We start from the raw sequence: 16,031 nt of genomic DNA, 5'->3' as shown, positions 1-16,031 counted from the left end.
GAGAGAGAGAGAGATAGAGAAACATCAAGGTGAGAGTGAAACATGGATGGGCTGCCTCTTGCATTCCTCCTGCCACGGATGGAGCCAGCAACCTGGGCTGAATGGAACCCACAACCTTTCACTGCCCCGGACTATGCCCAACCAATTGAGCCACACGGGCCAGGGCACCCTGTGTAATTTTTAATGTTAATAAACAATGCTGCCAGAAGTTTAATACCAGATGATGACTGTATTGCAATTTATACTTTCAGAATTTCTCTTAATCCCAGATTACAAAAGAACTCTGCTCAAAAGAATTCATCATGCAAGAGTATTTACTTCCAGAACAGAGTTGGATGGTTTAAAAACAGAAATACAGATTATATCCTTGCGTATTTAAGTCACAGTGGGCTGTCAGGTTTACATCTGTGTAACACTGATTAATAAAGTTAATGTCCGGTGTGATATATTCCTTGCAAGTCATTTTTTAAAGACAAACATTGAGGTCATTTCAAAGTTAGAATTCTCAGGGGAAAAATAACTTCCTGTTAATTTGTACCCATATTAAATTGAAAATATTTCTTGAACAATTACCTTTAATGCCACCTAAAGTCTGAAATAAAGCAGTAACTTATTTGATGTAAGAATATAAAAAGAACACCTCGGCTACATTGAACAGTCTCACTTGGGTGGGACTCCGTTTCTGCTCGGACATTTTGGGAAGTGTTCACAGAAAATTCGGGGTTGCTCGCGCAGGAATGTCAGCGTGCGAGCGGAGGCCACAGTCCGCACAGGCGGCCTCATCACCGGAGCAAAACGGAGCTGCCCCGAGGGCAGGACGCCGCTGCCGTGGAGCGATGACTCCACGGGATTGCGCTGTGTGGCTACTGACGTCTGCTTTTTTGGGGGGTAAGTGAGGGGTTTATGAGGCTCTTTCCTCGATTAACTCAGCTTCCAACTCCCGCGCTCCGGGCAGTAAGATCAAGCATTTTAAATCTCCCAAGTAAACAAAAATTAAGCATATTAAAATAACAAAACTTCTCCAGCATTCATCAGAGACCCGTCCCAGTGGGTGCGCGGAACTAACCCTGGCCCAGTGAGCCCGGCGGCGCAGTGTATGACGTAAGGGGGTGGGGAACCGCCCTGGGTCGCGAGAGCGCAGGCGCAGCCACGGCCGCAGCGCCCAGTGGGCGAGCCCTTTCTAGTAATTTCGCTAACTGTGAAGTCATCCTCGTGCGCCGCGATGTCTTCCAAAACCTGCGAGTTTATTTTTTGGTGAAAGGAGTGAAAATAAACGGACCTCTCCCGCCCCACTCTGCGTTTATTCCTTCGCTCTGGCTGTGCCTACACTGACCCACGGGAGAGGGGAAGCAAAGCCGCGGGGCCGCGAAGCCCGGTCGGCCGGGCATGACTGGCCGACGCCGCCAGCCGCGTTACCCGGCGTGCCCCGCGCGGCGGCGGCGACGGAGGAACGCGGGGGAGGGGGTGGGGAGGAGGAGGAAGCGGCGGTGGCGGCGGCGGCTGCGGATGTCGCTGCGACCGAGCGGCGTCTGAACATACGGCGGCCTCCGAGCGCCCGACCCGGGCCTACGCCGGAGCCCACGCCCAGCTCTGCCGCCCCTCGCCCGCCAGGGCGGCCCTGCGCCCCTAGCCACTGAGGCGGCGCGCTCTGCGTCCTCCGTTGTCCGGGCCTGCCGGCTCTGGCGTCTGCTGGCTCCCCCTCGCTCGCCTGCGCCTTCCTGAGTCACCGCCGCCGCCATGGCCGAGAGTGGTGAAAGCGGTGGCCCTCCGAGCTCCCAGGACAGCGCTGCCGCGGCCGAAGGGACCGGTGCCCCCGCGGCCGCTGCTGCCGCTGAGCCCAAGATCATGAAAGTCACTGTGAAGACCCCGAAGGAGAAGGAGGAGTTCGCTGTGCCGGAGGACAGCTCCGTCCAGCAGGTGAGGACCGCCCCAGGCTCGGCCCGCGTGGGGGTGGCGGCAGGACCCTGCCCGCGGCGGCGGGAGGTGGCTTTTAAAGGCCGGGGCGGGGGTCTGCCCCGGAGGGGCGCCCGGTCGCACTCTCCGCGCTCATCCCTGATGAGATCACACCCAGGTTCGTGGGTTTGCTCCTCGGGACGCCTCTGAGGTTTGTGGCGGCGCCTCGCGGCCCGTTCGCGGGACGCGCCGATACCGCTCCCCTCCGCGCCCTCCGCTTGGGCCTCCGCCGCCCCCAGCCTCCGCCCCCCGCCGCCTCCCTGCTGCTCCGCACAAAGGAAAGGGGCCCTCCGCCCGGCTCCCGGCCGGGACCGGGATGGCGGGGGCGTGGGCTCGCTCTTGCCGGGCCTGCGGTTTTGTCTCGGGAATGAAAAAGGGGGGTGCTTATTGTTTTGCCTGCCCGAGGGGTAAGGTGGATTTTGCGGCGAGGAGCACATGGACATTTAGTTTTGCATTTTCGCGGCTGAATCGTTCCCATTCTTTATTTTTTTAAAAATTTACTATAACGTAGAACTTGCTTTCAGCCACATCTTAAGTGATAGTATTAGGCTGAAGGAGAAAGCTGGATGGCCCCTTATTGATGACTTGCTGTTTTCTTTGTAATCTATCATCCCTCGGATGCCAATCATTGGGTAGGTTTTTGTTTGATTTTAGGGGGACGATAGCTGCGTTACTCAGATGTTAGCGGTTGCAATCTAATAAAAAAAAGAAAATTGGACTTAATGGAGAATACTGCCAAATAATTTACAACTTAAAATCTGTTCAGCAGTATAAATTTTCCAATTCATTAGGAATCTCGATTCAGCAAATTGTTTTAGCACATTGTTGAATACATCCTTAGAGTATTTTTCCATAATTATTGTATTAATCTCTGGCAGTTTCAAACATTGTGAACAGTTTATGAGGAAGCAATTCCTGAAATGTACATTTTACTTGGGGACTGCAAGTGATTTGGGGTCTTGGTGTATATGGTTCTAGAAGATGGTGAGTTTTGTGAAGTTGTAAGTAGAGCCTGTAGCATCAAGAGAGAAACTTTTACCACCTACTGAATCACCGTATTTTTTGGTCTCAGCTTTGCTATGAAAAATTTCCTTAACATTTTTATATTTTCCAACATACAGGAAAGTTGAAAATTGGAAAATGAATACCCACATGTCTGTTACCTACAATTAGTGTTTTGCTGTATTTGGTATATCACACAAATAATTTATCAGTTCATTTTTTTACTTTGAATGCATGTCAAAGTAAATTTCAAATATCGATACATGTTCCCCTTAAAGAACACTTCAGCAATGTTTATATCATTAACCTGAGTTCAGTCTTTTTATTCATTTACTAGACTCCTGGTGCATGAAATCTGTGCACTGGGGGAGGCGGGGGGATGGGGTGCGGCGGGCTGAAGGGGGTCCCACTGCCCAGGCCCTCTCACAGTCCCGGACCCCTCACTCCTTAACTGTGCCAGCGCCGCTGCTCTTGCCAGCCATGAGCCGGGCTTCTGGCTGAATCACCAGGGGGCAGCTTCTGTGTTGAGCGTCCGCCCCCTGGTGGTCAGTGTGCATCATAGTGACCCGTCGTTCTGGTCGTTCTGCCATAAAGGTGGCTTAGGCTTTTATTATATAGATAGATTTATTTATTTTAGGTAAGTTTGACATGTAATGAAATGCACATGGTTGCCATTCTATCAGTTTCCATAAAACTGTGTAATCTAAAGCTTTTTATGGATGTAGGACTTTATAATTGACTAGAAAGTTATCTCTTAACCTTTCCCAGTCAGTTCAGCCACTCTTCCCTCCATCACCCACTTTTTAAATTTTTCTTCACTGTTGGTTAGTTTTGCCTTTTTTTTTTTTTTTTTTTTTTAGTTTTGCCTTTTCTAAAACTTTTTGTAAGTGGCATTGGGTAAGACTCCCCCCCCCCCCCCCCCCCACACACACTCAGCATAATGATTGAGATTCATTCTTGTTGTTTAGTTCCTTTTTTTAAAAAATCAAAAATGTTTTTATTGTTTTCAGACAGGAAGGGAGAGAGAGAAACATCTATGAGAGAATCATCAGTAAGCTGTCTCCTGCATGCCCCCTACTGGGGATTGAACCAGAAACCCAGGCATGTGTCCAGATGGGGAATGGAACCATGACTTCCAGGTTCATGGGTCGACACTCAACCAGAGCCACTCCTGACAGGCTGTAGTTCCTTTTTTATTGCTGTGTTGTTTTCATTGTATAAATATACCAAAATTTACCTGTTATCCTGTTGTCAGTTGTGTGGGCTGTTTTTAGTTAGTTACTATGGACATTCTTTTACAAGTCTTTTTGACAAGTGCTTTTTCTCTTACGATAAATACTTAAAGGTGGAATGACTCGATCATGTGGTGCCATGTTTGTGCTATTTTACAATCCTACACAACAGTGTATGGGAGTTTCTGTTGCTCCACATTCCTGCTAACATTTGATAGTGTCAGTCTTTTTTGTTTTATTATAGTGGGTGTGTAGTCATATTAACTTTTGAAGTCTTAGGTCTTCTTCCTAGGATTCCTAGTTCAGGTCTCTACCTTTTCAGCTGTTGTGAGCATTTAATGTAAAAGATTAGAAAGATTCAATATTCTATAAATAGAAATTTGATTTAAGTCAGTTTATGATATATCTGTGAGGCTTTTTAAAAAACTTTTTGTGATAGTGAAGTTAGAATTTTAAAATTCTGTGGAAATTTTAAATTTACTCCTCTGTAACCAAAATAAAATTTTAGTAGATAAAATTAAGGCCTTTCTGAAGCAAATTTTTCTAATGGCAGTTGAATTTTTATTTTGATAAATGCTTTCTATTGGAGCAGAAAACATGATAAAAATTGAAGCTCATCATTGCACTAAGACTGAAGACAAGTTGAAATATCTGTATACTCTGTTGAGGTAGGCACATACTGGAAAATGTGCAAGAATAAGAAAAGCAATTTCAGATGATTTGTAAAATTCTACTTGAAGCACTAGAAAAAATTTGTAACTTTGAAATTAAAGTTTTCTTAAGTGGCTTGTTAGCTTTAAATTATTTGCTACATATTAAAATTCATTATTAAAATATATTTAATTACATTAAGGACCCAATAAAAATGTTCAGTAAAAAGTTGGGAACTGTTTGGTTCTGAGAATTCTTAGGCAATATTGTAGGCAAAGAGTTAAGCAAGAGACCTACAAAAGGATAATATTGAAGGCTTAGGCTTTCTATCAGACAAATCTTATTTTCTACAATTTAAAATATCTTTCAATAAGTGTTCTTATATCATTCTCTTAATACAGTATACTAAGGTAGTATTTCGTTATATGAATACATTTTTAAAAATTATTTTTATTGTACATTTATTAAAGCTGGGGACAGTGAAACAAAGGAAGGGCTTAGAGTAGAAGCAGCAACAGGAGACAGCCTAGGTGGGTGCTCTGCCTTGGCTTTCTAGAAACGATGTGGGGAAGAAGTGAGCCATGTGGGGCTGCTATTTTAGCTCACTGAAAAGTTAGAGAAAAGGGGGCCTTGGAGACACGTTCAAGGGTTAAGCCTGGGATGAGCTGCCGCTGCCCATTGCTCACTTGGTTGCAACCAAGGGAAAGCTGCTTAGGGATCTCGAGTTTAGGACAGAAAGTAAAGATGCATGCCTGAGAGGGAAGGTGTGGGCATGCTCCAGAGAGAGCCCTCTCAAGGTGGTTTCATTAATTGGGGTTTTCATAATGTAAATAGATTTAAAAAAAATGGCACAAAGTCCCTGTGTATGAGATTGTGCTTTCTTTTACTTATTCATTATCTGTTATTGGAAACAGTTTGAGGATTTCCAAGTGTCAACAAGCAAGATGAAGTCCAGAAGAATGCTTTGTGTGTGTGTGTGTATGTATGTATGTGATTAAAACTAGTGCAGAGAATGGAAGGGAGCTTCCATGTAACTTCTCACTAGCTTTTCTTGGATTTTTTTTAGCCCTCCAGATTATAGTGTAAAATTTTGAAGTAGAGTTAACTGAAACACTCAGGTAACATGCATTTTAGTTTTATAAAACACCATCACTTGAAACATTTAGGAAAATAATATATTTAACATAACATTCAATAACATAAATATTGTATTGAGTAGAATTGAGCATTTCCTAATGGGGAAATTGCAGTATCTTGGATCATTATCACAAGCATCACTTAACATTATAGTGTGGGTGTAGGACTGCACTGTCCTCTTTGGTACCATCAGCTTCCTCTGACTATTGAGCATTTACAATATGATTGAAATGATTTAAGATGTGCTGAGGTGTAAAATACCAGATTTTCAAAAACTGTGATTGGCTTCTTATACCTGGCATAATGTTTTTAAGGTTCGTCTATGTTATGCCATGCATATGAATATATCACATTTTTCATCATACTGGGAAAATGTCATCTTTAAAAATTATGTTTTTATTCATTTTAGAAAGAGAAGAACATCAGTGTGAGAGAGAAACATCTTTGGGTTGCCTCTTGCGTGTGCCTTGATTTGGAATGCTACTAGTGACCTCTTAGTGCATGGGGCGATGCTCAACGGACTGAGCCCACCAGCCAGGGCTGTAGTCATTAAAAAAAAAGGAATGTTATTTATATGAGTATTATTTAAAAAAATGTTTTAAAAGATTTCTCAGTTTTAATTTCTAATGGAGCATATATCAGTAACTATAGCCTTCATAAAGAAAAATTCTTTGAGGTTTTTAATTTGTAAGAGTGGTGTCCTGCAGCGGCATATTTAATAGATTAAGTAGGTGCTTATAAGATAGAGGATTGACTCCGCTAAGTGGCCATTGCCTCTTGCCTAGAAAATATATAGTAACCTACTATATAAAAATGGGTCAGTCTTCCCATTTTTCTGCCCCTCCTCCCATTCATTCCTAGATCAATCTCTGAAAGAATGTTAATCTGATCATGTTGCCCTCTAGGTAAAACTAATGGCTCCCCATTGATCTTAGACTACTTAAAGCTTCTGTGAGGTCCTGTGGGGTATGGTTCCTACCTCTCCATTCTGATGCCTTCTTTTTTCCTGCGTTACTTGGCTCTTGCCATACTGACTTTTTAGTTCCTTGACCTGTTGCTACATTTTTTTCTTGCCTCAGGACTTTTGTGTAATTTGTTCTTGCCATCTGCTTTGCCTCCCACTCTTTGCCCATTCCAGTTACCCCTTAAATTTCAGGGTCACTTTCTCAACTCCTTGATTGCCCAGGCTAGATTGGGATTCCCTTGTATTTTCTCACAGTACCCTAGTTTTGGTTATAAATCATCACAATTTAAATTCTGTATTTATGTGGCTATATGATTAATGCTATATTTTCCTGCTAGAGAGGATTTGTGATTGTTCACCATTGTTACCAGAACCTAGTGCATGGTATGGGCTCAGTAAATATTTATTAACAAGTATGTATTTAATAATAACTAGCAATTTTTGAAATTTTTTGAGTGCAGTATATACATATTCTCTGGTTCCTGCTCTCCTTTCTCAGCTTAGTTTTTAACAGCTCTTCCCTTAGTTCACCACTCTCAAGCACAACTCTTTTTTTTTTTTTAAATATATTTTATTGATTTTTTACAGAGAGAAAGGGAGAGAGATAGAGAGTCAGAAACATCGATGAGAGAGAAACATCGATCAGCTGCCTCCTGCACATCTCCCACTGGGGATGTACCCGCAACCCAGGAACATGCCCTTGACCGGAATCGAACCTGGGACCTTTCAGTCCGCAGGCCGACGCTCCATCCACTGAGCCAAACCGGTTTTGGCAAGCACAACTCTTGACTGCCTCAGGACATTCACTCTTTTTTAAAAAATATTTTTATTGATTTCAGAGAGGAAGGGAGAGGGAGAGAGAGAAACATTAATGATGAGAGCGAATCATTGATTAGCTGCCTCCTGCACGCCCCCTACTGTGAACAGAGCCTGCAATTTTGGCGTGTGCCCTGACCATAACCATAGATCACAGAAAATGATTTGAATAATTATCCATCTTTCTCAAAGATGGTTCACAGCTAATGTAATTTAAATGCTTAGGAGAGAAGTTAATTCTTTACATGTATGTAGTCAATATATAGTGCTGGTAAATGTTCCAATTCTTCGGGAAAAACACTGATTTATAGTGTTTGCTGATTTCTGTGGTGTCAGTTCTCTTACCATGACAGTTTTAAGCTACCAGTATTAAACTGGCTCACAGAATTTCTGAAAATTTAGCAATGTGAGCCAGTAGGAGCCATTGCTTACAATAGATGCCTTAAGGCAGGGGTCAACAAACCATAGTGCGATAAATGTGCCATGCCCATTTATTTTTGTATTACCTATGGCTGCTTTCAGAAAGACCATATGGTCCCAGAGCTGAAAATATTTACTGTGTAGTCCTTTACAGAAAGTTTGCTGACCTCTGCCTTATGGCAGTAGGGCTTATTCTGGGTCTTGTCACACTGTTCCTTAAAAGCCTTCTCATTGGAACATTTTTACCATGACTTAAATAATTACAGTGCTGTCCAGTAGAAATATAATGAAAGCCACATATGTAATTTTAATTATATTAAAAATAAAAAAATCCATTTAAAAAATAAAAGGTAGTGACTTGTAAAATACACATAAAATTTACCATCTTAACCATTTTAAGTGTACAATTTAGTGGCATTAAATACATTCTCATTGTTGTGCAACTGTCCATCTCTAACTCCTTTCATCTTGCAAAACTGAAACTCTGTACCTATTAAACAATAGCCTCTCTCTACCAGCCCCTGGCAGCATTCATTCTTATTTTCTGTCTCTATGAAATTGACTATTCCATTATCTCATAAAAGTGGGATCAGAAGTATTTGTCCTTTGGTGACAGGCTTATTTCACTTACTATGTCCTTAAGGTTCATTTATGTTGTAATGTGTCAGAATTTTCTTCCTTTTTAAGGCTGAATAATAATTCCATTGCATGTATATACCCCGTTTTGTTTACCTGTTTATCCTTTGGTGGTCACTTGGGTTGCTTCTACCTTTTGGTTACTGTGATTTTAATATGTTTTGTTTAACCCCGTAATCATTTCAACATGTTATTGATATAAAATTGAGATATTATACTTTTTTCATACTAAGTCTTCAAAATCGAGGGTATATTTTACATTTACAGCACATTTCAGTTTGGACTAGCCACATTTTAAATGCTCATTAGCCACATGTGCCTGGACCACCGAATTAGATAGCAGAGTTAATAGACTGTGTTTTGCTCCCCACTTATCTCTCCCCCTTTGTTCACTGTATTTCAGCATTTGTGTTGTCTTTTCCCCTAATTATCATTCACTAGCTCTTTCCCCTTCTGGGCCCTTGCAAAGGCTGCTAATGACAGTAACATAAAAGCTGGTATTTATTCCAGACTTATCTAGGCATAATGCATCTCCTTTTAAGTTTTACAACTTTATGATGATGCAAGTACTATTATCCTTTTTCAAAAAAAGAAGAAATGGATTCAGATTAATAATATGATCAAGTTTATACACCTATTAAATAGTGGAGCCTAGATTCAAATCTAGTGACTAACTTTGGAGCCCACACCTGACTGCTCCAAGCTGCCTTGAGTTTTCTCTGGCTGGCTTTTATTTAAATGTTAGTTCATTAGAAGGTGATTGGAGGCACCTTTTAAATTAAATCAACAATTATAATCTCATATCAATTTTTGCTTATGTGGACTTTATCCTTACTACCACATACTGTAAGAATTTACAAGTGTAGAGGCTGTTTTATCTTCTAATCCCATGGTACCCAGCATTGTGCTTGGCACATACTGAGTAATGCAAGTATTTATTGAGTGAATGAATAAATATTATTTTAAAGATTATTTATAATATTTTGTACTTATTTGGGACTGTTTGTGATTTACTAAGAAAAATGTGGTGTTTACCTTAGTCTAATTAAATGTGCAGGGACATTCTTTCAGTTGTTAACTTCCATTAGAAAGGAAAACCCCACTAATTAGGATTGGGAGTATTTTTAGAGACTAAAGTTGATTATTATGTATAAATCTGTTAGATGCAAAAATGGCTAGATTAGCATAAAAGTATTCCATTCATTATAGGTATAAATAATATGTATATCTGTGTGTCTCTGTTGTGCAAACATTTTCATTACTAGAAGATCTGAACTATGTTTTTTCCAGTTAGTTTGACATCCTATAAATATGATAGCATAGACTGCTTGGATTACTGGTTAAGCAACTGCACTACAGATTTCTAGACTCGGGTATAATGGTTTTTGTTAAATATTTTTTAGCCTTTAATAAGGCAGGGTGGAGAACGTCCAGCCCACAGGTCATATAAGGCCTGAGAAATCATTTGGTCTGGCTCTACCAAGGCATTAGGGGTGAGTTAATTAAATGTATGGCCTATGAATGATGTAATAAATATCCAAATGGCCCTTGGCAGAAAAAAGATTCCCCCACCCCTGCTTTAAAGCTTTCTCCAGTGGCTGTTACTAGTTTTAAGAAATGCAGAATGCAAAGAAAAATTAACTACATTATGCATGCTATTACTTTAAGGTTAGACAATTCGAATGATGTAGAAAAGTATGAAATTAAAAGGGTGCCTACTCATAGATAATCTAAATTTATCTATATCTACCATATATTTTGGTGATTCTGTCTAGAAGGGTGTTTATTTGTATACCCATTATATAATTTTCTGTTTATTCCTATTAAGCAGATGTGATATTAACCCACAACCTTTCTTTACCTTATTCTTTTTCCTTCTTCCTTTGTGTTCTTTCCATATCAGCATATGTAGAACTAACTTGTCCCACTACTTATTATTTTTTGTTTACATATTTTTATTAATATTTTGAGAAAGATGGGGAACGTGTTTCAGGATAATAGTTAAGTATATTGAAATACGGTTCTGCTTTTTTTTTGTAATCCTCACTCAAGGATATTTTTCCATTGATGATTTTGTGTGTGTGTGTGTGTGTTTTTTAAGATAGAGTGGAAGGGAGGGAGAGGGACAGAGAGAGAGAGGAACATCAGTGTGAGAGAGGGAAATCGATTGGTTGCCTCCTGCACGTGCCCGACCAGGGCCGGGGATTGAGCCTGAAACTGAGGTATGTGCCCTTGACTGGAATCGAACCTGGGACCCTTCAGTCTAAGGGCCAGTGCTCTTATCTACTGAGCCAAACAGGATAGGGCTATATCGTTCTGCATTTTGGAGAGAGTTGTGAACCTTGGAATTTGAGAGATGTGACTTTGGGCAAGGTGCTTTTACTCAACTGCCAACATTTTATTTACTTATTTATCTATCTGTTTATTTATTTAAAGATATTTTTATTGATTTCAGAGAGAAAGTAAGAGGAAGAAAGAGAAACATCAGTGATGAAAGAGAATCATTGATTGGCTTCCTACAAGCCCCATACTGGGGATGGAGCCCACAACTTAGGCATATGCCATGACCGGGAATCGAACCATGACCTTGTGGTTCATTGGTCGACACTCAACCACTAAGCCGCTCTGGCCAGGCCATTCATTTATTACTGAGTGTTCAATTAAATAAGAAAATGCTCTTTTTTCATATTAGCTGCTTATGTACCCTATAGTTATTTCTCATACTCAACATCTTTGTGTAAGATTTCTGTAGTGTTTTTAAATGAGGCCAATAACTGCAGGCATGCTGAGAGTAATGACTGGCTGAACTATTGCATAGGATGATTTATTCAGTGTGGATGATTTTTCTTTTTTCATTGATTCTAGAGAAAGAGGAAGGGGGGAGAGAGAGAGAGACATCGATGTGAGAAACATTGATTGGTTGCCTCCTGCACATGCCTGACCAGGGACCGAACCTGTAACCTGGGTATGTGCCCCAACTTGGAATTGAACCCTCCATCGTTTGGAAATGATTAAAAATAGAGAACCTTGAAGGACCTTAAAATACTGAAATAGCAAATATCTGAATGCAGCATATTATTCAGACACCTACAGTATTTAGAAAATTTTTACCAAATACTATTACTATGTAATACTGTAGGCAGTGAAATTAATGTGTATGCTTAATCTTCAGAGTTTATGTTTTATATATAGGTTGCAATATTTTTCCTTTTTTTCTGATTATATTTAATTGTGAGGAGGAGAGACTGGATGTTTAAAGGCACGTTTGGATTGTGGGGTGTTTAAAGAATAATTGTTTCTTTTAGCTAACTTACAATTAGATTAACTCAATTAAAAAAAATGCATATAGCCCAGTCAGTGTGACCCATGCACCAGAACGTCACCGGTTCCATTCTGGGTCAGAGCATATGCCCTGGTTGTGGTTGTGGGCTCGAATCCCCCGTAGGGGGCATGCAGGAGGCAGCTGATAGGTGTTTCTCTCATCTATTTTTCTATCTCACCCTCTCCCTTCCTCTCTCTCTAAAATCAATAAAAAAATATTTAAAAATAAAAAATTGCTTATAATTCAAAGTTTATCTTCACATAATTAGTTTAGCAGTATTTGAGTGTCTGCATAAGTTGGATAATTTTTTGCTCTTGGGTCTGTCCTGTGCTTTGTAGGATATTTAGCAGCGTTTCTGGTCTGTACTCATCATATTCTAGTGGTACTCATCCTTTTTATGATAACTAGAAATGTCTTCAGACATTGCTAAAGCTCCTCAGGGTGGATAGAGGCCTCCCCATCCCTATTGGGAACCACTGCTCTAGGGTGACTAATTGGGGAAAACTCTTACATCCATATCTTGCCATATCTTATTATTTTCTTTTAGGCTGATTATATTCTCTTTGGGACACTATATATATTTATATTTATATATATTTCTCTATTTTGTTTTATATATATAAACAAAATAGAGAAATATGCTAATTAACCAGGATGCCCTAACTGGTCGACCAGAGAGGAGGAGGTTGCGCGCACGCAGCATCAGGGGCGGGGCAGCATCGGGGGCAGGGCGGTAGGCGCCTCCGCGCATCTGTGCTGGGGGAGGGCCTGATCAGCAGTGGCCACAGCTGCTTCAAGGGCCAGAGAGGGAGGTAGGGCTGGAGCGGCAGCAGCTATGGCTGCTGTGGGGCCAGGACAGCGAGGCAGGGCTGGACTGGAGGTTGGGCAGCGCCACGCGATTTTGAATTGCGCGCTGGGCTCCTAGTATATTAAATTTTCCTGTCTGGATGTTGAAGGCCTAGCTGTCAGAATTCTGTTTGGTATGGGGTGAAGGGGGAAAGACTCAGCATCTAGTATGTCTATGTTTACTTTAGTATTTTCTCCTGCTCTCAGTGTGCTTGGTGTGTTCTTATGTCCAGAGACCCTCTGTTCCTTTTCCAGAGAGGGAAAAAAATTCTTATAGTCTTTTTGTTGGGTTTATGGAGGGGGTAGTTGTTTGCTTAGTATGCAGTGAGGATGTGTTTGCTTCTTAGTTGTTCAAATAATCCTATTTTTAGTATTTAGGCACTTCTCATCCCTTTACCTCCTATGCTCAGCCTCTGGTGGTACCAATACTGAGTCTTATGGGAATTACGCAGATTCTGGGGATTGAATTAGCTCTTGAATTCTTCATTGCCAATTTAGGATTCACTTCACTTGGGGCTGCTAAATTCATTGACCATGTGTCTATTTCATGTTCGGCTTCAAAGTTTTTTGCCAGTTGAGACCAACAGTTCTTAATTTGTTCTATAGTCTGAGTTTCTGCCTTATAATTTTTTTTTTGCAAATCATATGTCTGTAAGAATCTTGTATCTATAATATATATTTTTACAACTTAATAATAAAGACAACCCAATAAAAAATGGGCAAAATACCTGAATAAACAGTTCTCCAAAGAATATATACAGAAAACACATAAAAAGGAACTTCAGTCTCCTTACGATGGGGCAGTGCAGCTATAGACCAAGCTGTATCTGTTTGGGAAGGGAGAAAAAACAGTAGCTGGCATCCATGGCAACTTCTCCAGGTGAGTGGTGCTGGAGAGGTATGTAGGACTCTGTGGCCAGCCACAAAAAAAATAAATTAATAAAAATAAATAAATAAAAAGGAACTTCACATCATTAAGTATCACGGGACTGCAAATTAAAACCACTTGCCATCCACTTGGATGGCTATAAAAAAGTCAATAATAACAAGTATTGGTGAGAATGTAGAAAGTTTGGAACCCTTATACACTGTTGGTGGGAATGTAGTATAATGGTACAGCCACTTAACGTAACATTCTGGTAGTTCTCGAAATGGTTAAACCAAGAGTTATCATATGACCCAGTAATTCCACATCTATGTATATACCCAAAAGAAATGAAAACATTTTTCACACAAAAACGTATACATGAATGTTTATAGCAGCTTTATTCATAATAGCCCAGAGGTGTAAACAACACAAATGTTCATCAGCTGATGAATGAATAAACAAAATGTATATCCATACAATCCTATCTAATAATAGACAAACATGGTAATTAACCGTACCTCCGACATGCTTCCCATTGGCTATTCAGGGCGATATGCAAATTAACTGCTAACCAAGATGGCGGCCGGCAGCCAGGCAGCTGAAGCAAACAGGAGGCTTGCTTGTTCCAGTGAAGGAGGAAGTCAAGGTTCCCCGCCTGCTGCTGCTGGGCTCTGAGCTTGCACTCTAAGAAACAATGTTGCAATTCTAGAAGCTAAACAAACCCCATGCTTTTAGCCAGCAGGCCGAGCTGGAGTTGCAACAGTGTTTCAATTATAGGAGCCAAACAAACCAGATACCTGCTTTCAGCAGCCAAGGTCTCAGAGCTGGAGCTGAGCCTCAGAGCTAAAGCCGGCTCTCAGTTCCAGTCATATAAGGTAAATAAATCCCAGAATAAAAAAAAGAAAAAGAAAAATACGAGAGGTTGGGAGCTTCAGTCACCCGCTAGCCTGAAAACGGCCCTCAGCCCCTCACCCAGACTGGCCAGGCACCCCAGTGGGGACCCCCACCCTGAAGGGGGTGTGACCAGCTGCAAACAGCCATCATCCCCTCATCCAGGCTGGCCAGGCACCCAAGCAGGACCCCCACCCTGAAGGGGGTGTGACCAGCTGCAAACAGTCATCATCCCCTCATCCAGGCTGGCCAGGCACCCCAGTGGGGACCCCCACCCTGAAGGTGTGTGACCAGCTGCAAACAGCCATCATCCCCTCATTCAGGCTAGCCAGGCACCCAAGCGGGACCCCCACCCTGATCCAGGACGCCCTTCAGGGCAAACCAACCGGCCCCCACCCATGCACCAGGCCTCTATCCTATATAGTAAAAGGGTAATATGCCTCCCAGCACTGGGATCAGCGGAGCCGCGAGGCCTCCTGACCCGGGATCAGCGGAGCCGTGAGGCCTGCCAGCACTGGGATCAGCGGAGCAGCGAGGCCTCCCGGCACCGGGATCAGCGGAGTAACAAGGCCTCCTGGCACCGGGATCAGCGGAGCCGCGAGGCCTCCTGTCCCCTGGAGCAGCGTGACAGGCCGCAGCGCCCAAGCCCCCTGATCGCCCAAGCCCCCTGATCGCCCTGCGGCTCTGTGTGTGACAGGGGGCGGGGCCACAACCTCCCTATCCGCCCTGCTCTGTTCATGACAGGGGAAGGTGCCCCAGCCCCCTGATCGGCCCTGCTCTTTGTGTGACAGGGTGCGGCGCCCCAACCACCCCCATGGGCCCTGCTTGTGTGTGACAGGGGGTGGAGCTGCAACCTCCCCATCGGCCCTGCCCTGAGTGTGACGGGGGGAGTGCCCCAACCCCCTGATCGGCCCTGCTCTGTGCGTGACTGGGGGGGAGCTCCCCTACCCCCTGATCACCCCTGCTCTGTGTGTGAAAGGGTACGGAGCCCTAATCCCCTTGATGGGCCCTGCTCTGTGCATGACAGGGGACAGCGCCCCAACCCCCTGATTGGCCCTGCTCTGTACGTGATGGGGTGGCGCCTCAACCTCCCCATCGACCCTGCCTTGAGTGTGACAGGGGGCGGCGCCCCAATCGGCCCTACCCTGAGCGTGACTGGGGGTGGCATCGCAGCCTCCCGATCCGCCTTGCTCTGTGCATGACGGGGCGGCGCCCCAACTCCCCAATCGGCCCTGCTCTGAGCTTGACCAGGGCCTGCACCTAGGAATTGAGCCTGCCCTCTGCCACCCGGGA

The 16,031-nt window shown here is 42.9% G+C and overlaps 1 protein-coding gene across 2 annotated transcripts in view; it reads left to right on the top strand.

Moving 5' to 3' along the window:
* The first annotated feature begins 1,460 nt into the window (after positions 1–1,460).
* The window catches only part of UBQLN1 (ubiquilin 1), a 42,287-nt gene continuing 27,716 nt past the window's right edge, over positions 1,461–16,031 (top strand). For both annotated transcript variants that reach the window (XM_059657016.1, XM_059657015.1), the window contains exon 1: positions 1,461–1,917. In XM_059657016.1, coding sequence (XP_059512999.1) covers positions 1,738–1,917 — 180 coding nt within the window. In that variant the 5' untranslated portion in view covers positions 1,461–1,737. The remainder of the gene's footprint in view (positions 1,918–16,031) is intronic.

The sequence above is a fragment of the Myotis daubentonii genome, chromosome 11 (genome assembly GCF_963259705.1).
Source record: "Myotis daubentonii chromosome 11, mMyoDau2.1, whole genome shotgun sequence".
Taxonomy (NCBI): Eukaryota; Metazoa; Chordata; class Mammalia; order Chiroptera; family Vespertilionidae; genus Myotis; species Myotis daubentonii.
The sequence above is the reverse complement of the archived record's forward strand: the minus strand, read 5'-3'. Positions and strand labels throughout refer to the sequence as shown.